At 37.6% G+C, this 23,599-nt stretch overlaps 3 protein-coding genes and 1 long non-coding RNA gene across 5 annotated transcripts in view; 1 reads left to right on the forward strand and 3 right to left on the reverse strand.

The window, feature by feature from the left end:
• LOC113240084 (phenoloxidase subunit 2-like) overlaps nucleotides 1-6,420 on the forward strand; it is a 20,086-nt gene extending 13,666 nt beyond the window's left edge. Inside the window, exons 5-12 of the mRNA XM_026477294.1 lie at nucleotides 543-751; nucleotides 925-1,177; nucleotides 2,357-2,509; nucleotides 2,644-2,778; nucleotides 3,921-4,108; nucleotides 4,183-4,325; nucleotides 5,798-6,033; nucleotides 6,121-6,420. Coding sequence (XP_026333079.1) covers nucleotides 543-751; nucleotides 925-1,177; nucleotides 2,357-2,509; nucleotides 2,644-2,778; nucleotides 3,921-4,108; nucleotides 4,183-4,325; nucleotides 5,798-6,033; nucleotides 6,121-6,348 — 1,545 coding nt within the window. The 3' untranslated portion in view covers nucleotides 6,349-6,420. The remainder of the gene's footprint in view (nucleotides 1-542; nucleotides 752-924; nucleotides 1,178-2,356; nucleotides 2,510-2,643; nucleotides 2,779-3,920; nucleotides 4,109-4,182; nucleotides 4,326-5,797; nucleotides 6,034-6,120) is intronic.
• Nucleotides 6,421-6,772: 352 nt separating this feature from the next.
• LOC113240085 lies at nucleotides 6,773-8,106 on the reverse strand. The gene is made up of 3 exons (XR_003311234.1): nucleotides 7,909-8,106; nucleotides 7,242-7,503; nucleotides 6,773-7,038 (listed from the first exon to the last, which is right to left on the reverse strand). It is a non-coding gene; the product is annotated as an uncharacterized LOC113240085 (long non-coding RNA).
• A 7,609-nt stretch (nucleotides 8,107-15,715) lies between these two features.
• LOC113240169 (MOG interacting and ectopic P-granules protein 1-like) lies at nucleotides 15,716-19,829 on the reverse strand. Of its 2 annotated transcripts, none has more exons than XM_026477406.1 (2): nucleotides 19,793-19,829; nucleotides 15,716-19,290 (listed from the first exon to the last, which is right to left on the reverse strand). In XM_026477406.1, the coding sequence occupies exons 1-2, from the start codon at nucleotides 19,812-19,814 to the stop codon at nucleotides 16,601-16,603; spliced, it is 2,712 nt and encodes a 903-aa protein (XP_026333191.1). In that variant the 5' UTR covers nucleotides 19,815-19,829; the 3' UTR covers nucleotides 15,716-16,600. The 2 variants fall into 2 exon arrangements, with proteins under 2 accessions (XP_026333191.1, XP_026333192.1); XM_026477407.1 differs by lacking the exon at nucleotides 19,793-19,829 and having other exon boundaries at nucleotides 15,724-18,766; nucleotides 18,826-18,870.
• A 729-nt stretch (nucleotides 19,830-20,558) lies between these two features.
• Nucleotides 20,559-23,479, reverse strand: LOC113240168 (protein unc-45 homolog B). Its single transcript, XM_026477405.1, has one exon. The coding sequence runs from the start codon at nucleotides 23,434-23,436 to the stop codon at nucleotides 20,605-20,607; it is 2,832 nt and encodes a 943-aa protein (XP_026333190.1). The 5' UTR covers nucleotides 23,437-23,479; the 3' UTR covers nucleotides 20,559-20,604.
• Nucleotides 23,480-23,599: the final 120 nt, after the last annotated feature.

A 23,599-nucleotide genomic window follows, 5' to 3' on the forward strand; every position in this document is an offset into this window, starting at 1 on the left:
TACTTAATAAATAATTAAATTATTATATTTATTTATCTAATTATAAATAAATATAACAATAATATATAATTATATTATTATAATTATTATCCATTTTAATATACATTTATTAGTTATTAAGTATCCTTATTGACATTTTCCTGTATACACTTGACATTGTTAGTTTAATTCCATTATTTATTTAGTTTCATTAATTGTGTTAATTATATAAAAAATTTATTACACTATTGTGTACCTACATATACAACTCAGCAACGCAACAATAGGTAGGTACTTATGGCTTACTATTACATAATTATTTCTTAGTTTTGTTGTAAACTGACGCTCACTTTTCGAAGAGTAGTATAAAATGACATGTAATTGTATTTGTATGAAATTTGTAATGTTGAGAGAAATAAACTGAACTTTCCATTGTTTACTGTAAATAAATATCTTCGTTTTGCAGTGGCACAAACGCAAACCGCGAAGTGCCAGAATGAAAAATGTGTCTGCGCTCCTTTGTACCCATTGCCTGATTTATATGAATATTTTTTATGTTACAGCGTAATCCAATTATTATCCCAAGAGACTACACTGCCACTGATTTGGAAGAAGAACATCGTGTGTCGTACTGGCGTGAAGATATTGGCATCAACTTGCATCACTGGCACTGGCATCTCGTGTATCCTTTTACTTCTTCCAACAGAGCCATTGTGGCTAAAGACCGACGTGGTGAACTCTTCTTCTATATGCACCAACAGGTCATTGCGCGGTACGTACCCAAAGAACTTTATATTTCAAAACGTTAGGTAGGCAGACGTCTACAATAAATTCTGTGAGAAATCCGGCTCGAAGGACCATAGGACGGGAAATAAAATCGCTTCCAGGACAGATTATCGGTTAAATTCTATTTTATTAATTCAAAAATACAATCTTGATCAACAGTTACAACTGTGAACGTCTCGACAACTCTCTGAAACGAGTAGCAAAGTTTAGCAACTTTAATGCACCGATCCCTGAAGCGTACTTTCCCAAGCTGGACAGCCTGACGTCAGCGCGTGGGTGGCCCCCGCGACAGTCGGGTATGCGCTGGCAAGACCTGAAGCGCCCTGCTGATGGACTCAACGTTACTCTTGCTGACATGGAAAGATGGAAGAGGAGCATTTCTGAGGTTATTTCCACTGGGAAAGTGAGATTGGTGAGTACGTTTAAAATACCTTGAAGACGGCACTATTACATAGCACAGATCACATTTTTACAGCGCAAACCAAGATTTTTATTTTGTTCAGTCATTTTATTCGCGAGTATGATATATCTATGGTGTGACATAATTGGTCTCGAAATGGCCTCAAATGCCCACCATATACCAAATGCAATTCGTAAATGAGTTGGGTATCATGGAAGTACCTACTGTATGTAGAATTTTATTTCCTCTTCTGTTACTATTAGACGAACTGAATGCGCAAAGCCTATATATACAACAATATGCATTCGAAACCGACTATAGTCATGTCAAAGATAATCAACTTTAACTGCAAACAGTCACAACTGCGCGTCTAACTCAGGGAGCTCAGTGTACCTACTTGTTGATATCGAAAAGGAAACACAGAAATTACTTGTAGGTTTTCACTAAATTCAGAACATTTATTATTCGAAATGCTGACTTTACTTTTTATTAAGGAACTGCACATAAATAATATGAATATCAATCTCCTCCATTTTAATTTGTCAACAAATGCATTTCCGTAATCCACACAGAAATGTAAACAAACTAATCCACGGATGTATAGGCCAGAGATTCCCAGACTTTTTCTCATAGACTACATTTCTACCATATTCCATATCCATATTATTTTTCGTCACGCCAGGGTAGTCCCCCGTCGAGTCTTCTGTGGACCCCTTTGGGAACTAAGGATAGACACTGCGTTGGAATATGCAACAAAAAAAAAGGTGTCATTGCAAAAACTGTTCAAATGAAATAAATCCGTCGACATTACTTCACCAATCTTGTTTTTGTTTTACCGTTAGCATTAAACCTTTAGGTAATCGTTACCTTTTGCCGGTACTGATTTTTTATTTGTTTCATTCACCAAGTTGTTTCAGAGACATTATCATACAGATATCCTCTTATTATTATCAATTGCTGCTTTTGATTCTTGTTCACACCGACTGCAGCCGACGTTTGCAGTTGTAGTCTTGACGCAGTAGAAATCTAAGCAGAACGTTGTTGACGCAGTTCATCTACTAGCAGCCTATGATACCTACTCATCGTCCAACATAAAAAAATTGTGTCCTATTTGTGTTGCATTTACAATCGCCATCCTATCGACATCTCTGGAATGCTTTCAAAAAAGTAGCACTTCTAATATTATTTCAGGCGAATGGCGGCTTTCAAGACCTGGACATCGACACACTGGGCAATATTATAGAGGCCAGTATCTTGTCACCCAACCCGCAACTTTATGGCTCTCTGCACAACAACGGTCATATGTTCGCTGGGTACATGCATGACCCTAGCCACCGTTACTTGGTAAATAAAAAAAAATTAAAAGTTTCTTAAGCTTAGCATCTAGTTTCATCATTACTCTTCCTTTGTCATATCTCCAGTGTGAGCTAAGATGCTGTCATGTGTCCTATAATTCTCATACATAACACCCTGTACAGGAAAACTTCGCCGTGATGGCCGACGAAGCGACGAATATGCGCGACCCGTTCTTCTATTGCTGGCATGCGTACATTGACGACCTCTTCCAACAACACAAACAGTCACCTTACGTCAGCCCTTACTCAATCTCTGAGGTAAAGTCACCTGCACCCATCGCGATCCAGAAATAGAAACGAAATGTCATTTAACTTGTTTAAAAACTATTCTGCCAAATCATTACGGTGACAATTGCGCTCCGATTGGCCAGCCCGAATTCGAAAGAATTGACAGGTGTCGTGTCAATTGTTTCACTTCAATTCGACTAGTTTAGCTTGAGCTTTGCTATAATGGGCGAAAATTGCAAAATATCATATTTAATTACCGATGAAATGTGATTCCGTTTGTTTTGTAATTAGATGTTTTCCTGTTTTTCCCACACCACCCAATAGAACAGCCACCCATTGTTAGAGATATTATCTTTGTTACATTAAATACAGAATATTTTTGGAATATACGGAGACGTACACACAGGTCAGTTGTTGGCGATGTACTATTTCAACTTTCTAATTTTTTATTTCAGCGCAAACGAGAGTTGTTGCCAGGGAAGATTATTTCGTCTCTATTTCTGGTTATATACTCGATGCCTGCACCACAAACTATTAAACATAATTGATAAACCGACTATCGAGGATTATGAATGGTTAATACGTTTCTGCGCGACAAGATCTCTATGTGAACAAAAAGCAGTATCGTCGCGCCGTGTCGTGCTAGCCCTACCTCAGTAGTCCGTGGAGTTAAAAAAATCCGCATGAAAGCTGATCGTAGACAGCTTACCTATTCATAAATTTTGAAGGCGTGTAAATCCTTAAACTCCCAACCATAGTGGTGACTAATATATTATACCCAGTGAAAAGCCATAACCCCATATGTACCTAAGTACCTACCAGTTTTCGTGGCCTGATACACAGGTATTTTAGGTACATAGACTTTCGTAGTCATACGCAGGCATAGTCATTGTAAAAACCAAATACAAAGATACGACGCAAGCACATAAAAAAATTCGTGAGGTCCGCTAGTTCGTTCCGTGGCTTAGTTGGTTAGCGTCTGACACGGTATGCTAGAATATGTCCGTTCGAATCCGGCCGGATCGAAGGAATTTTTTCTAAGTGTTCGATCTTTGTATGTAATAATTATAAGAAACTAGTGGAGTAATTTCACATAAAAATAATTGAATATCAATTCAATAAAAATTTAAATACATAGACTTTGTAAGAAACTAATTTTAAGATTTTTGTAGCTGATGAACCCGGGCGTGCGAGTACAATCAGTGACCATCGAAAACCTCGAAGGTGATGGCCAGCCAAACACCCTAAACACGTTCTGGATGCAGAGCGATCTCGACCTGTCCCGTGGTTTGGACTTCTCCAATCGTGGACCCGTGTTCGCGCGCTACACACATCTTAACCATCGCCGGTTCCGTTACGTGTAAGTATTATTATTTCATAATTGCATTCCACTAGCGCCAAAATGTCATCTTAAGTAAATTACACCTATTGTAGAATTGGAGTGAACAACACTGGCAATGCTCGGCGTACTACAGTCCGCATCTTCCTGGGACCCAAGTTCGATGAACGTAATCTACCGTGGATTCTCGCCGACCAACGGAAAATGTTCCTCGAGATGGACAGATTCGTCACTCCACGTAAGTCGCGGTAGTAACAGAGTAACTGATAATTAAAGCATTGGGAGAATTGAAAATAAAGTTTATATAGTAATACAAAGTGATTAATAAAACAATACAACTATGTAATTAATTCGTAACTAAATCGAACCGACGTCTTCTGGCATATGCCGTGCTATACCAACTAAGCCACGGAACGAACCAGCAGACCTCACGAGATTTTCTGTGCTTCTTGTTGTCATGTCTTTGTATTTTGATTTTCAACGACTTTTTAGCCATCTATGAGAAATCTATGAAAGTGTTTCGTAGTAGTTTTAATGTCTTCTATCTTATAATATGACTCTAATTGTTTTATTATTTATTTGTCCTATGATTTAGCTAAAAGATTCAGGTGTTATTATTATTTTCAAACAATTACAAACATTTCAATTTTTTTTTTCCTTGTGTTATCCGCCCTTGTTGCACCAAACCGATAAATTATTGGGGCGTTCGTTTTATTATTGGTTTCTAAGGAAATAAATTGTAAATCAGTCTTATTTGAAAGTTAGAGCGCGTTACCACTATGTCGTGACGACAGATTAACGTGCAGTTTACAGTTCGTGGCTTGTATATTTAAATGAGTTGTTCACATATAGCACGACACGATTAACTGTCGTTCACGATTTTTTATCGTTACAACGACAATCTGTCGCCACAGTGGGAACAGCTAGAACGACAGTCGTCGGACGATAACAAAACGTCACGATAAAAACGTGACGACAGATTGTCGCAGCTCCTATTGTCGTCACGTTTTATTTGTCGCTGTCCGCACGTATTTTGCTCCCCCCCCCCCCCCCCTCTCGCACCCCGCGCCCTCTGCTCGCTTTGCAGTAGCGTTGGGTCGTAGCCAGAGATGGGCAAGGAGGCTGTCGTGAAACGACAAATTGTCGTCACGATCTAGTGGGAGCAGCTAGTCACGACAGTCGTTCAACGATAGAAAATCGTCCACGACAGATAGTCGTGATATGGGAACAGGCTAGACACGACAGTCGTCCAACGATAATAAAACGTAACGACATAGTGGGAACGCGCCCTCACATTGAAAATAAATTAAACGTATTTTTAATCATTTATTAAATTATCTGGATTGAAATGAATCTACAAATATCTGCAGCAGGTCTTACTGGCCTCCCAGATGCTCTATTTTGAAATCGCTCGTTTCAGACATTTTTTTTACATTTAATTGTTTTTACAAACTGCGCGTGGTACGGTGTCTGAAATAGAAGCGCACATTTATAATCCATGCAACGACAGCGGAGCGCCTTTTTCTTTAGAAATGAATGAAACTTACGATATCTAAAAGGGAGATCGAAATGATTTTTTGTCAGTGTTTTACATGTTTTGATGCAATAACATTAAAACGGGCTTTGGGTGCCTAACGCCCTTATTGTTCCCAATGCTTCAAGTTCACGTTATCTTCTACAAAGCCAGATAATATTTGTTTTTCTCTTCAGTAAAAGCGGGCCAGAACACTATAACACGTGACTCAACCGAATCTTCCCTGACAATTCCATTCGAGCAGACGTTCCGCGACTTGAGCGCGCAGGGCCAAGACCCCCGGGTAGACGCTCTCGCTGCTTTCAACTTCTGTGGCTGCGGCTGGCCCCAGCATATGCTCGTACCCAGGGGCACTGTAGGTGGCGCGCAGTACCAGCTCTTCGTCATGCTGTCTAACTACGACTTCGACAAGGTAATAACACTGAAACTTAACACTTAAGACTAAATATAGGAACACTGCGGAGCTTTTAATTGAATTACGAATAATATCAACTCGCAGTTGGACCAAGCCGACGGGCGCGAACTGTCCTGTAAAGAGGCTTCGAGCTTCTGCGGGCTTCGCGACCGCCTGTTCCCCGACAAGCGTGCTATGGGCTTTCCCTTCGACCGGCCTTCTACCTTCGCCAATAATATTGAAGACTTCATCCTCTCAAATATGGCGCTGCAAGACGTCACTATCAAACTGCAGAATTCCACCGAGCCCAACCCTAGGAACCCCAGGCAATAGACTACAGCGTTTCTTCGACAAGGCAATACTTTCTAAAACAACCGGAGATGTTAAAAGAAGATACTAAAACCAGGATCTTTAGATACTGCTAGTTAAGATTTTAAAATAATCAAGAAACTAACTACTTTACATGCAAGTAGGCAGATCAGTTTGCTGTGGCACATTTGTGTAAACATTAAGAAACAGTGGCAGTTTAATTATTTACTTAATAACAGTTTGTGAATAAATAGCCAGGTTATTATTGAGACTGGAAAATTAAACTTATTTAGTGTCTTCATTATTTTAGTTAAGTTGCATTTAAAAATAGAAAGATTGATAGAAATAAGTTTCATGAATTGTTAAAGTTTTTGTACATATTAGCGTATTGTTAAGTTTGACCCAATTATAACTATAAAATATGTTGTTATTGCATGTTACAAGTATAAATAAAAGCAAGGAATAAAATGCAACATTTCTTTTATTTTCATAAACAATTTACAATTTTAATTTAATTTTTAACTTTATTGCGTGTCAGGATGTCTCACCACCATGATATACAATTATTTTTTGTGAAATTACTCCACTAGTTTATATATAAATTATTCATTAAAAAACTTTTTTATATCAATATTTTTTATCTTCTTGTGGTATTGAAAGGCTCTGTAAAACTAATTAATAGTCTTCATCCTTTGGTTCCTCTACAGCAACAGTCTGTAAAAATACTTGTTTTTAATCATTTTATAAAAATAAGCATTTCTTTATTAAATCCATGAATGAATCAGGCCTATCATTTAGTATCATGTTGTTATCAAATATAACACATTTCGGCTCGTGTTGTTTGTCATCATTGGGAGTTTTAACTCTTATTTTACCATTTAATAAATAGAACAAACTAGATTCCGGGTTATACTTACATTTTCAATGTGCTTCAAGACTGCTGGGACAGACTGTGCTGGGCCATAGATAGTATTACTGACACAGCAATCACAAATCTAGTTCTGCTACTTATTGTCTTTGCTGGTTCCATGGTAATGTGTGTGGGTTTATGAGAATGCTGTCATTGTACGAGCACAATGTGCATTTGACAAACTATCATGGCAGACAAACCCATGGATTGTGGGAAAAATAAGCCTTTTTATTGACGTTCATGTCACCTTTGGATGAAATTCGCGTGTTCTAGAACAACAAACGTTAGTTATTAATTGAGAAAAAATTATGTTTTAAAAAAATAATCAAATTCTTCAAATCAGGCCTATCATTTAATATCATGTGTTTAAATCATACAAACACATTTCGGCTCGTGTTTTTTATCATCACAAAGGAGAAGCTACTTTGTTAGTAAAAAAACTGTTTGCTTGACGTGTGACCAAATGTCGTAAGCAAATAATCTTATCTTGTCAAATTTCCCGATTATTATTCAAGAAAAAGCTTATCTGGCGTTTGTATTGCATCGATAAGCCAATTTAAACTGCTAATTAGCTTATTACAGTTACTTAATTAGCTTTTTGGGTAAAAACTCCGAAACACGTGGTGCACAAATAGAACATATGAATTTATTTTACTTAAATCATTATTACGTACCTGAATATTTTTTGTATGTGTACTGAAGAATAAAAGCAACGTTCACATATCATATTTCTTAACAAATTATTAATTTTATATGGTAAATAACTATAATAAAATCGACAAGACGCGTCCTCGCCTTACAGCAGCGCGAGCGAAGAGAAAAAGTATGGAGGCAGACAGAGAAAGAAAAACATTAAACATTATTGGAAAGATGAGATGGAAAAAGACCGTAGAATAGATGAACATTTTTATTTTGTCATAATGACATTGACGTTTAATTTTCTAATGAAACTTTAGCAGCTTGTGTTTTTGCAATAAATAAAATAAGTCGACAATGTGCTCCCTAAAAATAAACACGAAACTTAGAGGATGGAAAAAAAAAAGGAAGCACGAAACCAACCAAATCGATTAAATATTTTTATAAGCAACCAGTCTCTCTCTCAATCTCCAATACCACGCTGATCACACAGATTATGTAGAGTGGTGATGTTATACCTAAGGACTTATGTTATGGCCTTCTAACAAACACAGTAGTGAATAGAGATTTTGTATCATATAATAATAATAATGTGTTAGTAACAATTTTATTCTTAAAAATTATGTTAGTAGGCACTAAATCTAAACATTATTAAATTAAAATTAAAATAAAAACATGAACATTTGAGGCAATTAAAAACGAGGCGAAAAAAGTTGCCGCATAAAGGGAGAGTCAATTCTCCTGGCAATGGTTTTCAGTATTGGGTTGTAGCTGGCTCGCAGTCTGCAGAGCAGTGAGGGCGACTTTTTGCGCATAATGGCATAAAAGTCATCAGTGCGAGTCTGTGCAAACATGCCTGACGCGCTGCAGAACCGCGGCAACCCCAAAAACATACGAAAACCATAGTTATATTGTACTCGCAGGGCGCTGATGGCTCTGTGCGTATAGTTGGTCCAAAGGCTGCATGTGTAAAAAACTTGGCAGTATGATTTAAAAAGTAGAATCTTTACTTGTTCACTGCAACGCGCAAACCTTCGCACCACCATATTACACCTGACCGCCAGCGCCCTGCGTTCCCTCTCAATATCCATGAGGTCCTTAAGGTCGTCGGAGACAAAATGGCCAAGGTACTTGTATTGATAGACCCGCTCGAGTTCTATATTGCTTATCTTAATGGGTGGAACATAGCTCGGTAGGTACTTAGCCTCCAGCGGCCCTAAAGACCATTATCACACTCTTTTTTAAGCCTAATTTATATAAGCCTTCAACATTTAATTACCGATCAAAAGTTTAAGCTCTTCATATTTTTTAGTTAAAATCCCATTTTCTCTTATTTTCAGCGTTTTTAAATAAGCAACGGTAATCGATATTTCAAATTTTAAAATGACACCTAAACCTTTCAAAAAGTATAATAACATAATATGTATAACATATACTTGTAGGTTCCGTGCGGAAGCTCTTCAAACTCGAGATAATTGCCCCCACTGAATCTTTACCCAGACTAATAATTTCATCTATATGTAATTTCATTTCATTTCTTGTTCGTCCTGTCATTTGATATCATATACTTATAAAAAAGTGTCCACTTCGTGTACTTACCTAAATATCTGAAACTTTACCAATTATACCTAGATGTTTGTGTGGCGTATTTAAACCTGCATAGAAGCAATAGACGTATACACATCACAAAGTAAAAGAATTGTAGAATACGATCTTGACGCTTTTGAGAACGTCGAACGTATAGGTTGTATATACAGCGCCTATGTACCTAAAAGCATGTTTTATACGAGTATAACTGTATACCTTTTTGTTTTTTAAGTTGGTCTATTAATAAAACTGCTAAGTATTATCTGACACCCAGAGATGCTGCGCATTCGTCTCCTTTACAAAACACACACAGATAAATATGTGGTGGTCATAATCGTAACCGGGCACCATACTACGCACCTATGCGCCAGCCCCAATGCGCATCCTGAGCGTGTTTACGAACCGCTAGAACAACCCAATGTTAGCCCAGTGGACATCATTGCACATTTCGATATGAATGTTTTAATGGATTTTTATTGTATGCTAACACGTGTTAAGTATACAATAGAATTAAAATCTTAAGAAACTAAAAATACTTAGCTCTTTAAGATTATAATTTTGTTTTCCTACTCCTGATTGATTGACTCCTGATATGATTTCGAGTGCTTTAAACCATACTCAAATCCTGACTTGAGCATCGAGTAGCGTTCTAGAATACGACCCTCAGTGTCTTATTTATAATCAAATTTAGCACATTCAAGAATACAGTTGTATAATAAATAAAAAATAGGTAACCATATTTTTTTTATTACATTTTTGGGCCATTATTCTGGAAAGGAAAAGAAAACACGTTTAAGCCGTCATACGCATCGCAGAGCGAATTTTTGTGTATCAACTACTAATCTAATATTTTAACCCAACTGCACTGTATAGACATAATATGATTCTAGAAGAGTACCAAAATCGTTAGGTCACCGACTCATGACGGACGATTAATACAAAGTCCTGCGTCCTGATTTTGATTCAAATAGGAATCGATTCGATCGGGTAGTCTCGAAATGAGATGGGTTTCTGAGCGAGAAGATGAACCTGATTCCTACTATATCTTTCTAGTTTGTGAGTTAAATCACCTAATGTTCCGATTAGAAATGTCAAAAGTTTCCGATCGGCCAGTTGTGAATCGCAATTATGCGCCTCGACCCGGAAAAGACGCAGTTTCCGATCGGGAGAGGCAATCAAAATCAAACTGCTGTTCTCCTGAATCTTAGTGCATTTAGCTGAATGTGGATACACAGAATTATAAATGTCAATAATATTCAAACGATTCTACTAATAATTGCTACAACAATTTTAACAGGCGTCACTTGTTAAAAAAATCTGATAATACTTTGAAGATCGCTAACTATGAATTATTATTTAATTTAAGTTGTGTATCATGTAGGAAATGAAACTATTTTTCAGGATTTAAATCGCGTACCTATATTTGTTTTTCAAACAAACCGACGGCGACGCTTCAGGCCTTTTACAGGTCCCATGGCACGGTTGACCAGTCAACCGGAGTCACCTGTAAAGGGCCCGAAACGTTGATTTATTTGAAAAAACAAATATACGCTTATATAAATCCAGAAAAATAATTTCATTTCCCAAGTGTAACAATCGCAAAAACCTAAGAACTCGATTATGTAAACTCGATACTGCAACTGTTATGGACAGGCGTGCAGCTTACCATCAGGCGTACGACTTGTTCGTCCCGCCGCTTGATATTATAGTAAAAAAAAATTTATCGTGGTTGACTTTTTCAATCTAAACTTTTTGCGTGTCTTTTTTATTAACCGACTTCAAAAAAAGGAGGAGGTTCTTAATACGACTGTATCTTTTTTTGTATGTATGTTACGCGATAACTCCGGTATATGTGCACCGATTTTCATGATTCTTTTTTTGTTGGAAAGAGGGCACCTCTATGGCGGCTTTAGACGCCGCCTATTTTCACCGGCTGGCTGAGGCAGTCTCTTTAGCCAAGAGTCGCCAAAGAGAGTGTCACACTTGCGAAAATATTCGATAGTTTTTGTTTACGGAATTGTCATGTCAGCGATTGCACATTGTTTGCTTTGTTTGATAAAATTTTTTTGTAAAACCACGAAATAATATAATTATATCGCCTATCATGAAGTTCACGAGGCCGTTTTATTGTTCGTTAGGGGAGCGATAAATTCCCCAAACCTCCATAGTGGTCCCATTTGATTTTGAAGAAAATCATCAACCTCTAAGAGTGGCTGTTCACGCATGAAGATTCATTTTTATAAATAGCGCCTAAATTTTATTATAAGGATTGTATTTTAATGGTTGATTTTGGTATTCTCTGATTCAAGGCGTTCAATATACTTTGAGTAGTGAGAACCGATTTTTATTATCTCCTGTGTCAAGTTCCGTATAGTGACGAACGAGGGGATGAATCCGGATTTGCGCACTTTCCGGTAATCGATTTCAAAAAAACTTGACTGTACTTTTGAGTTAGGTTTTTTTAGTACTCTGTACTGAAATTATAATAAAATGATAATATGTGCGGTTACAGGTAAAGACTTTCCATAATTGGTTTTACCGTTAATTTAAAATTGAATGTTATTTGCTTTGGAAGGCCCGCCCCGGCCACAACCCGTCCGCGATTGAGCGCGCTTGTAAAGACGTTGGAGGAAAAGGGGAAAGACTGCGCGATTGCGCTGATTAGTCACGCGTGCAATCGCGCACCACTCCATTCCACACGCACCACTTTCACGTGGTAGTTTCACGCGGTGCATCCTGCGCTATTTTAACCTTTACACGGACGCCGCTCTTTCCGTTTTGTAACAAAAACGAACACGAGCAATCGCGCGTGAAAGAATATAAGCTCAAAACATTTCAAACAGGTAATTGCACACGATTTCGTGTGCAGGATTTCCCGCGAGCAATCCTGTACGCTCCTGATCACGCGCGAAAGAGTGAAAGGGCTATTACATACATAAAACATGCGTATTCCATTCAATTAATCGATTATAAATAGAATAATTTTTGTTCAAGTATTTGTTGATTACAAGTAGTCGTAACAATAATATTGTAGAAAAATACTGGAATAAGATAGTCAAGTCCTTTATTTTACTTTTTTTTAAATGTTTATTACTTAAAAAAATGAAGACTTTAAGTTTTAATCGACTTCATATATTAAAATTATTGTCCTTCGAATAAAATGAGCTTATTATATAACATCTTTTTGTAATAGAAGATTTTATCGATTAATTTAAATAATGAATACACACGTCAATATAAGAACTTGCGACTGCCTTAATTAATTATACTAGATGGTTTTCTGTTGGTAATTGATCAAATTGATGAATGGCAAGACAAATGAAAATGTTAGCGCTGACAAAATTATGGTAAAATCTTATTAATAAGAGGTTTACTTAATGAGGGCCCCGTGTGAAATTTTTGTGATTATTTCTCGGATTTCGAACTTTGCTGCTCTGCATATTTGGATGGCAATTTAGGTGGAATAAACTAGACCACCTTCGTCCTCGCAAGCAACGTATTCATACAGATGACCAACTCCAGGTTTTTGTAAAGACAGCGCCCTGTTAATTCTACTACATATCCGGCGATGTATGTAATTATTTGCTTACTATATTTGGACATTCGAGGCAACGTGCTGCGAAAATTATCGAAATTACAGATACTACTGATAATAGATACTACAAAACTAAAAAAAACGAAACGTTACTAAACTTTATAACAAAAGAGTTATACAATGTTTTTATAATGTTGCTAATGGTCATATTAATTTCCGTCCCTTTGTTTTCAAAATCGATCAGAATCGAGACGGTGTTGCCTAACGTATACATGTTAAATTTTAAACACTAAATGTTAAATTTGGCCAAAGAAATGTACGGACAACAGCACATCAGACTACACATTTTTGTTCGAAAATCGCCTCCATTGCAACGGAACAAGATACGTCAATGTGTAGCTTGATATGCTGTTGACTTTACAAACGACCGTACCACGAAACTGAATGCATTATACAAAAGTGCGCTCGTTCGATATTCATAGCGTATTAATAAAGGATCACAAATATATCGCACCAAAAGAAAATCCGCAGTGTATTACAAATCATGAGACATACACTCGGTTGCATATTTGTTTTCTCGAAATTCGTATAAAACCAAAATAATTGTTTTTAAAATAAATTATGCATCTTCTGATTACAAAATCACTTTCCCGTGGAAGGAAACGTCCCTATATGTACATATACACGTATACACACAGTTATGGTGCATTGGCAGTTTATAATGGCACAATTATTCATTTTTCGCATTTTCGACTGGTGTTTATCTACGATAACGGTCGAACGCGTTCTGAAGTGTAGCAGCGGCAAATAAGTGAATTTCACTTACTTTGGGCACGCGAAGTACGTACAATTGCGGCGTCTATCTAGATAATTATGTATGTGGTCCCGTCACTTGATAATATAAAAAAATACGCCTACAGGCTTAAATACTTTTTAGACCTAAATTATTTTTGTACACAAAACAGAAATAGGTGATGCAACAAGCTCAAGCTTATATCTATTTTTTATTTTTTTTTTCATCCTCTAAGATATTTTTACATTAAACACAAATGACAGTGTAAGATTGCTCCCACCATTCGATTGTTTTAGTAATAGTACTTTAGTATTAGTAGCCGGGAGTGACATAAAATTATACCATCTTAAGACAAATTTATATTGATGATCACTATATAAACTGTGGTTGTCTATGTGTGTGTCCATGGCACCCGCGACACAGGGTTTCCCTAGTGCGGGGCTATGTTGAGTGTGTGCGTTATTATTATTATTATTATTATTATAAACAGTTGAAGATGCAAAAAAGGTTTGTTAAATTTATTTTCTATGATGAGTTTTAAAGGGGACATTCACTATCCTGCATTGCAGTCCGCCGTGTAATGCATCTTGCAGGATTATAATAATTATAATATAATAATAAAGCATACACTCATAGCCCTGTACTAGAGAAACAATGTATCATGGGTGCCATGGACACACACCTAGATAACCACAACACCACCAACCACAAAGTACACCCAAACTCACGAGAGAAATAAATGTAGGCCAAACAAATATTTCTCCCGAACCTAGAATCGAACCCGGGACCTCTGCGTGGTAGTCCAGCATAGTAACCGTTCGGCCACGGAAGCATTATGAACGTAGTCGCAGCCATCATGCAATCCTGCAATGGGTCCTGCGAGACTCCATACGTTGGCCATACAGGATATTGTGTGAGTAATCTCCTGCCTGCGCAGCGGACTGCCGTGCAGATAGTGAATGGGCCGTATGGATGCATATTGCTAATCGGTGTTGATAGGCACTTTAAATTTTTCACGGCAATTTTTTCGCAAGTCTTTCATTTCATATACATATAATATAAAATATCTGAAAATTTCTATGATGTGGTTGCACAGCTTTCCAAGTACGATCATTTATACCAGTAAATAGGTACATACATACCTACATTAGCCAGTTTGTGTAAAGTAGATTTTGTGAAATCGTCGGAATTTTCGTAGATATTTGTAGCGATTTTAGTACCTATTCAGTGAACTGACTTCAACTGCAGTAATAAATTTCCAGAATTCATCGTCGATTGAACAAAGATACAGATCTTAAAACAGTAATTATAAGTTGTTCTAAACTTTTGCAAAAGTTATTGGCGGGAAACAGGAAACTATTTTTTCGAATTGTTCGAGCTTAGATTTTTGCTTTTTTTCCTGTAAAATATTGGCTCTTCGTGGTTATCGTAGTATTTCATCGTAAATTAAAAGTAGCAATAACTGTGGCTCTCCCCGCACCTCTCCCTTGCCCCGCTCCCGCAGTAGACAGTCATAATAGCACGTTCTCGCCCCCGCGATCCACACCATTCCCCTCATCGTCAGCAGCGCCCGCACTTTTTTGACCAAATGTGAGTCAAGCGGCACAAGACTAGGCACAGGCACAACTTAACAAATCCAAAATGGCGGATCCAAGATGGCTGACAAGTTTGTTCTATTTCGACGAAAGATCATGGCAACGCATCGGGGCCACGCGGCTACCGCGCGTCGCGTCATCACCGCGCCGCATCGAGCGATGCTGCCGCCCGCGGAGCGGCGACCGGCTGCCGCCGTACGACTTCTTTTTCGTCCAATCGACCGATCCGCGATAAAGAAATGTTTCGAAATATTTGATGAATTTATTAGAACAAATACCAGGGAAATTAAAGAACACTTCGAAATTACAATGGTCTTTTTAATTAAATAAAAAAAATACATTATCCTCAGTTCTATAAGTACACTCAACAATTTAGTAAACTTTACCAAATCAACACCCCAGTCTATTGGCCTGAGATCAGAAATAAATAATGACCAATGCGTCCAGTTCTGCACTTTACTAAATCACTGTATTTGTGGTAGGTGTTTGGAAAAATAGTTTTTTCGGCAGAAAAATATCACTAACGTTAAATTCTAATATTTTAACTTAATTCTTAACTCTATAATAATCGTTTTATTATACAATAATAATGGAAAGTATCTACCTAAATAAATGATATCTTACAATTGATAATTCTTTAATTCAGTTGATCAACTATCGTTAAATTATAGGCAGACAATAATTATAACATTACCTTCAAGAACAGCAGATTTGCAAATAAATAATTTATTAGGTACCTATTCAAATATTAAAAACAACCATAAGCCAATCCCATGGTCGCCACGAGAACGCATTCGCACTTCATATCTCAAAATTAGTATACTGTGGATGCAGATCTTTAATAACATTATTATTACTCATATTTTTGTGACAAGGAAACAAATCACACAGCGCTCTAGTCACAAGTAGGAGTATATGAACTAGGCAACTACAAGTCACAAAATACAAATTTGTTGATTAATAGCTATGTAAGTCTTTATGCTAACAATTTACAGCTTAAACCTAGGTTTAATCTGTCGTTAAAAATACATTCACACTTGATTAACTAAAATTGTCACTATACTTCTGGCATTCCGACATCAAAATGAATTTAGAACATATAACTTAGTTTATATACACAATACTGCTCGATATCGCAAAAAGTGCACTGCTGCCGGTTGGCAGAATGGATATACAATACAATTACTACTGGTACATGTCACATACTCCTACCATTAGTGCTATTTGCCTTTTGCGGTAATGGTTACGCTAGATTTCGCAGGCTGAGGTATAATTGTAATCTCATCACTGATTTTTAAAGGCTTGAGAAGTGGATCCTCAGAAGGTTTGTTGATGGTGTTAGTTGTGCCCTTGCCCTTATCCATTACCCTCTTAGCGACCACGCTATGTGCGGAATAAACATGATTTTCAAACTGTTTGTACATTCCAAATGTAGCTGTGCATACAGTACACTTATAAGATAAATGTGCTGGCTTGAGCGTCATATTGTGGTCTCGAGAGACATGGTTTAACAACTTCCATTGGTAGACTCTGCCACATACAGGGCATCGGCCGGCATCTTTACCTTTGTTAGCCGCCTCTTGCATAGAGCTTGTAACAAGCCCATGTGAGCCCAGTAAATGTCTCTCCAAACCCTGATCTGTGAAAAATCTGAACTGACACTTTTGGCAGTTCAATGGGGGCCTATTATAAATCATCTTAGGATGAATCTTTACCTTGTGAATCCATTGCATATGATTTCTCAATTGCTCCAAATCCTTGATATAACCATCACAAATCTCACAGATAACGAATGTAGCTTTCGAATTTTGATTTGATTGAGAGGATGATGGTTGAGGTGCTCTTGGCAATGGGGTAATAGAAATTTTTGGAGTGGCACTAACGTTGTTTTGATTGTTTTGCATGATAGGATAATTAGCAATGGTAGTTCCTGGAGGAGTGTTGTGCATAATCATTACCCCACTGCGTATTATCGGTACTCCAGAAATTGGCGCAGTGCGAGTCGGTCCGGTTATAGGGGGACGCCCGCGAGGTCGTCCTAATACAGGCATTCCCTGTATAGGAACATTTCCAAGGTTAAGGGGTGGCCTACCAATATTATTGACGCCCATTTGTCGATTAAAGTTCGATCCATATGACGGGACCATATTGTTCCGTGCTCGCGTTAGCTTTGGTATTTTTGCAGGAGGTTCCCAGTCTAAAGGAGGGCCCAGATTAAATTCAGGTTTAAATTTCTTAGCACAAGCGATAAGATGGCGCGCCAATTTAGTTTTACTGTTATCTTCAAAGTGACAGTTAGCACATTGTTGATAGGCTGGAGCTCTTTCTAGTCTCCCACGAATATTGTGTTCTGCTTCCATATGGAATAAAATGTCATGTGGGCTGCGAATCTCAAATGCACAAGTGTTACACTTGTAGATGTTATTTCTCATATGCGGTGCCTCTAGATGATGAGACATGACCAACATAGACTCTGTTTTGAAACTACAAAATTCACACCTTTTGTATGAAAGTGCAAGTGGTTCATTAGTTTTCTTACTAAATTCTAAGTTTTGTGAAAGAGATACAATAGCCGACTCTGTAGCTTTTGTGCTTCGACCGGACTTCTTTTCCTTGTACAGCCTACGTTGCTGTTGTTTTAGTAAATCACTCTGTACATACTCTTGGACAAGATTAAGACCAATGTTAATAAAAAACTGCCCTAATGAACAATCAAAATAGCTGTCAGATTTACCAGATGAAGATAGCCCCCTGGCAATCAAAGCAATTGGATCTTTCATCTCTTCAATAGAGTCATCTTTTTCTTTTATCACAACTGAATCTTCATCACTGACATCCGAGTCACTAGTAGATTCACCATCCCATGAATCATCATCTTCCTCAGGCCGCTTTTTTTGCCGATGTTTCTTCTCAGGTTTCTTTTGTTTTAAAGATTCGTTCTCCGGTTCCTTGTCACTTTCTACTTCTATTTCTTCACCTCTTGCAATTCGTTCTTGCTTCTCTTTCTCTTTTCTCTCCTTTTCTGCTTTTTCTTTCTCTAACTTTTCAGCCTCTTCCTTTAATTTGATTTCCTCAAGTTCCTTACCCAGTTTATCAACAAACTCTCTGAATGGCTTAACAGAGGGTTTTTCATACACATAAGGAACTATGAATGAAGGTGCTTCAACAACAAACATGTCATCTGTGAGTGAAGGTAATATGTTGGGTTGGGGAGTTTGAGTACTATTTTGAGTAGATGTGGATGTGCTAGCTTTGCAACTTACAGGTGTTATTGTAGTGCCACGGGCAGCAATGCTTTGACACAGATTTTGTGCATCAATAGAGCTGGTGGACTGCACTTTAGATTGAATAGGCACTGGTCCCTTACCTGATAGAATAGAATTTGTATCAATAATAACCACTGTTGGTTCTTTCTGGTCACCACCATTTGTTTTAGCTTGTTTGTTTGCCAACTCAGCCAAATTTCTGGTGTCATTAATAACTATAGGTTTTGTTTTGTTTGAAGATTGATTTAATGGGTCCTCTACTGTTACTTCTTCAATGTCAGATTCTTCTCCATCTTCTCCATTCTCTAACCGTTCCCTGCTTTTCTTTTCATCACTGCCTTTGGTGCTTTCCTGAGAACCCTCAGAACTATCACTGGAATCTGAGCCCGAGTTAGAGGACTCATCTTCATTGGTGACTACACAGTCATCCTCGTCATCACTAGTAATTTCATGAACTTCAGGAATTGGAGAACCACCATTCTGGTTCTGAGATCCATTTTGATTTTCACTTTCGTTTTCATGGTCAATATCTTGGTCATTTTCATTTTCATTTTCATTCTCATTATCATTTTCTGAATCACTACTTTCATCGTCCTTTGGGTGACTCTCCTGCGATGTATCATCATCACCCTCTGTCCGATCATCTGTGAATTACAAAGAGACCACATGAAAGCATGCTATAATACAAAGTTAATACATATAGTCAAAATAAACAGTAAACAAACATTTGCTCAAAACTAAACTGTTACAAGTTCAGCCTTTTCATATTCTAAGTTCTATACCTAAAATGGCCATGATGAAAAAAAAATCTAAAAAGGCGGTTCGAAAAATGAAGCGAGCCGGGTCCGGTCGCCGGACCGTACGCCAAAGTCCGGAACAAACTAGTCTCTTTTAGTAACCTAAATCTGATCAAACCGAAGGTATAACCTATAATTTTGCCTATAAAACTAGAACTTCATAAATGGTGCGAGCAAAAATGATCTCCCGGTTCGTCGAGTAGCGTCATTATATCATGTGGTGTGTGGACCGCCATATGGGATTCCATGGAATTTCTCCGAAAACACTCTTCGATCGAGTTCACCCCCAAGAACAGTGAAAATCATTATGATTGATACTTGCAGAAAGATTATTTAACTATATCTTTACCTGTTGCCGTTGAAATGGACATTTTCTCCAGTTTTTCAGACCAAAAACCAAAAAATAGCACAATAGCACAGTAGCGGAAACCAAACCAAATCAAGCTGTCATTTTGGGAAGTTTTTAAGATGGCGCGTTTGCATCTCAGAATAGACGACAATGAATATATGTTTTTTTTTTTAAATATCGAATTATCTTGCTTACATGATATTTTTAGATAGTGGATAAATAATGTTTTTGCTAAAACTGAAGTAATATTTGTAAATAATTACGGAAAATCAGAACAATTCCAGAAATACACATATGTTCCAAACTGTGTACTATAAAAAACCTTTTCAAAAAAAAGGTGGGAATGGGAGGGATTTCGGAGGGGGAAGGACGCGGTATTCCATTATGGAAATATTGGAATAAAAGAGCGGGAAATTTAAAAAAAAGTTACATGATTTTTTTGTTATGGAAAATCATACTAGAATCGAAGTATTTATATAAACCTGTATCTGTATAGGTTTTTTCACTATTATTTACAATATTGTTTATGAAATATGATGTGTGTACAAGCAAGTCACACACTTGTGTGTAAACATAAATTAAAAACAAGTTATAAAAAGACAATATAAAATTTTATTAAAATACATATAAAATTCTTAACATAAATTAAACATTCATTCACATGATCAGTTAACAGTTTACAACACACGACTACAACACAAGGAAAAACTATTATTTATTTTCACAATTTAAAAACTGTAAAACTTATTCATACATATATTTATATATTATCTACTTTTATTATGACACTAGGTTGTGTGATCTAATAAAATTTATTGAACTTCATCATCACTAACATTTTCTTCTGTAAACGGATCTTGCAATTGATCGCCTCCTTGTGGTTTTCTAATAACGCCTAGTTCCTCGGCTTCACTCAAACATTTCTCTGCAAAATCCTTAGTCCTCTTTTGGGCTGGATCTTCTAATTTTGTCAAAGCCATTAGAATCTCCAACACATCAGTTTCAAATAATTTTGCAGCCATATCTTTGTCTCCTTTGACAATGTTGTATAACATGTAGGTACCTCTATACTGGATTTCCTTATTGTTATGTGCAAGCACGCACCTTAGTGTTTCTGGCCAGGATTCTAAGTCAAGTAATCTTCTGCAACAAGATTTACTGACTGATGTAAGAACACACAGAGCACCAGCTGCAGCCATTACTGTGTCCTCATCCTCTTCTTGGCATAAAAGGTATAAGTACTTAGCTCTGTCATTCTGACTCTCAAATGCCCTTATGACATCCTCTGATTGCATCAGATTACAAATACATTGGGTAGCTGCTCTCTGTAGCATCATGTGATCCTCATACATGTATTGCTCAATTTTAGTCAGACCTCCTTCTTTCAAAATTCTATTCCTTGTAGTCTCATTCATCCCAGCCAAGTTACAGAGAGCCATTAGGGCTTCAAAATTTTCTAGAGCAGAACATTCAGGGTGTAATAATGCTACCAAAGGCCTTACTACTTCTAAATTTCTTTGTCCAGGGAAAGCAACTTCGGGGTTGATTGTAATACCAATCCTAGCTAAAGCTTGTGCAGCTTGCTTCTTGCCATTTTTGGTGCCTTCCAAAGCCATTGGGATCAATACTTTTGCTCCTCCTTGCTGAACTACAATTCCTCTAAGTTCCTGAAGACTGCAGATGGCATTGAAAACTCTAGCAATCAGTTCCTTTGAATTATGACTCTCAGTTTTGGCCAAAGCAACTAAACCTGAAGTGACTCCAGCCTTGGCTAATACAGTCAACCTTTTGTTCACAAAATCAGGATCATCTAACTCGTGTTGCTCTGGCACATGGTGTTTAGCAAACTTTGCCAGTTCCAACATCTCAGGAAGAACTTCTTGCTTTTCATATGCATTACAGAGGTTAACTAGAGTGGTTACAACACCATAAAGGCAAGATTGATCACCAGTTTTGGCCAGTTCTATCAAAGATTGCAGTGCAGCTCTATCTTCCACCAATTTTTCCTTCACATCAGCATCTAAAGTAAGATATGAGAGACCTTCAGCTGCCCATTTCCTCAAGTCCTTATCCTTTGATGGGTTGACAAGGAACTTCCTGCAGGCTTCAGCTAATTTCTTTGTAGAACCTTCAGCAAATGGGCGAATTGAAGCATCATCACCTCCAAAACTTCCAAGTTTGCAGAGACCAACAAGAGCTCTAACTCTGACAGCATCATTTTTGCACTGATATAACTTTTTTAGGACATCAACACCTTTATCAATAATAGTTTTTGCCTTGTCCTTCTTCGATGCAGCTGCGATTAAACATTCACAGGCCACCCTTTGTTGCAGAGGATCGTCAGTCTGGGCCATGACCAAAATCATTTCCACAATACCTTCCTTAGAGATGACATAGTTCCCTACGTCCAGAGGGCCTCTGAGTAATGATGTTATAGCCACTGTGACTCTCACTTTAGATTCTAGGTCTGGTGTAAGCAGTTTACCCTTGATAAAATCATCTACTTGACTGTTGAACTTCTGCCTTGCTTCATCATAATACATGTTCTCATATATTCTAGCCAGGCAAGCTGCTGCTATGGTCCTAGATGATGGAGTGATGTTCATTGCAGATTCATACTTGTACTCTTCAAGTTCACTACACACTTCAAGCAATCTCTGTAAACCTTTAATTTCAACAAATCTGTCAGCCCAATTGATAGCAGAGTAGTGACAATTTCTCATAATAAGTTCCATAATGGCATCTCTTGCAAGGCCACTAATTACTGTATTGGTAATAGAATAGGTCAGGCAAGTCAAAAGTGTGTCAATTTCAGTTTTGTATTCCTCACACTTTTGAGGGTCAGGTTTTATTTCTTTCTTACTGTCCATACCAGTAAATGTGTCCAATATAGTTTGCAGACAATATTGAGCTGCATTAACCCTCTCTTCATTGTCACTGTCGATAATCTCCAGGAACCATGGAACGCCAACAACTTTGATGACCTGCTTTGTTCTATTCACATCCCTCTTGCAGAGCTGACTGATAACTCTTACAGCATTTGCATAAATGTCAGGATTCTTTTCGACTTTTAATAGCTGTTGTATTTTGTGTACAACACCATTTTTGATCATAATTTCAGCACCTGTGCTCTCTTTGGCGAGTACGAGAAGATTGGACATAGCTTTTTCTCGTTTCTCCTTATCTTCTTCAAGTTTAAAGGCGAGTTTGAACATTTGATCGACTTTGTTGCTGGTTTGCGCACTTTGCCGCGCTCTTTCTTGGACAATTGCATGCAACCGAGCTAGAACGGGCTGCACCGCTTTATTCGTCGGTTCCACTGTGAAAATCGCCTTAGCGTCTCTATAAGCTTCTTCATATCTTTCCAAACTCTCCAACGCTTGTGATCGTCGAAATAGAGCTTTCGGATCCTCAGGAATAATATCTAATGCTTGGTCGCAGTCTTTTATAGCTCTATCGTACTCCTTCGTTTTTAGATAGGCAGCAGCGCGATTTTTCAGGTATGTGGCCAAGTCCCGGCAGTCTTTTTCGGCGAGCTCAATTGCCTTAGAGTACAATGATATCGCCTCTTCATATTTTTCAGCTTTAAAGGCATCGTTGCCCTTAATCTTGTAGGTTTCGGCTTCTTCAGCGTGAACTCCCATCGTTTCGTTCGTTGATTACTATATACTTGTTTTGATCTGTTGCCGACGCTGCTTTTATACCACATATAAAGAAAGTTCTTGCAAGATCTCGTACATTCTTAATACAAGACTAAAATAGAATTTTATTTTAGCTCTCCTTAAGCGGAAACAGCTATAATCGAAT

The sequence above is a fragment of the Hyposmocoma kahamanoa genome, unplaced genomic scaffold, assembly GCF_003589595.1.
Source record: "Hyposmocoma kahamanoa isolate Upper Pololo Valley unplaced genomic scaffold, ASM358959v1 120, whole genome shotgun sequence".
Lineage (NCBI taxonomy): Eukaryota > Metazoa > Arthropoda > Insecta > Lepidoptera > Cosmopterigidae > Hyposmocoma > Hyposmocoma kahamanoa.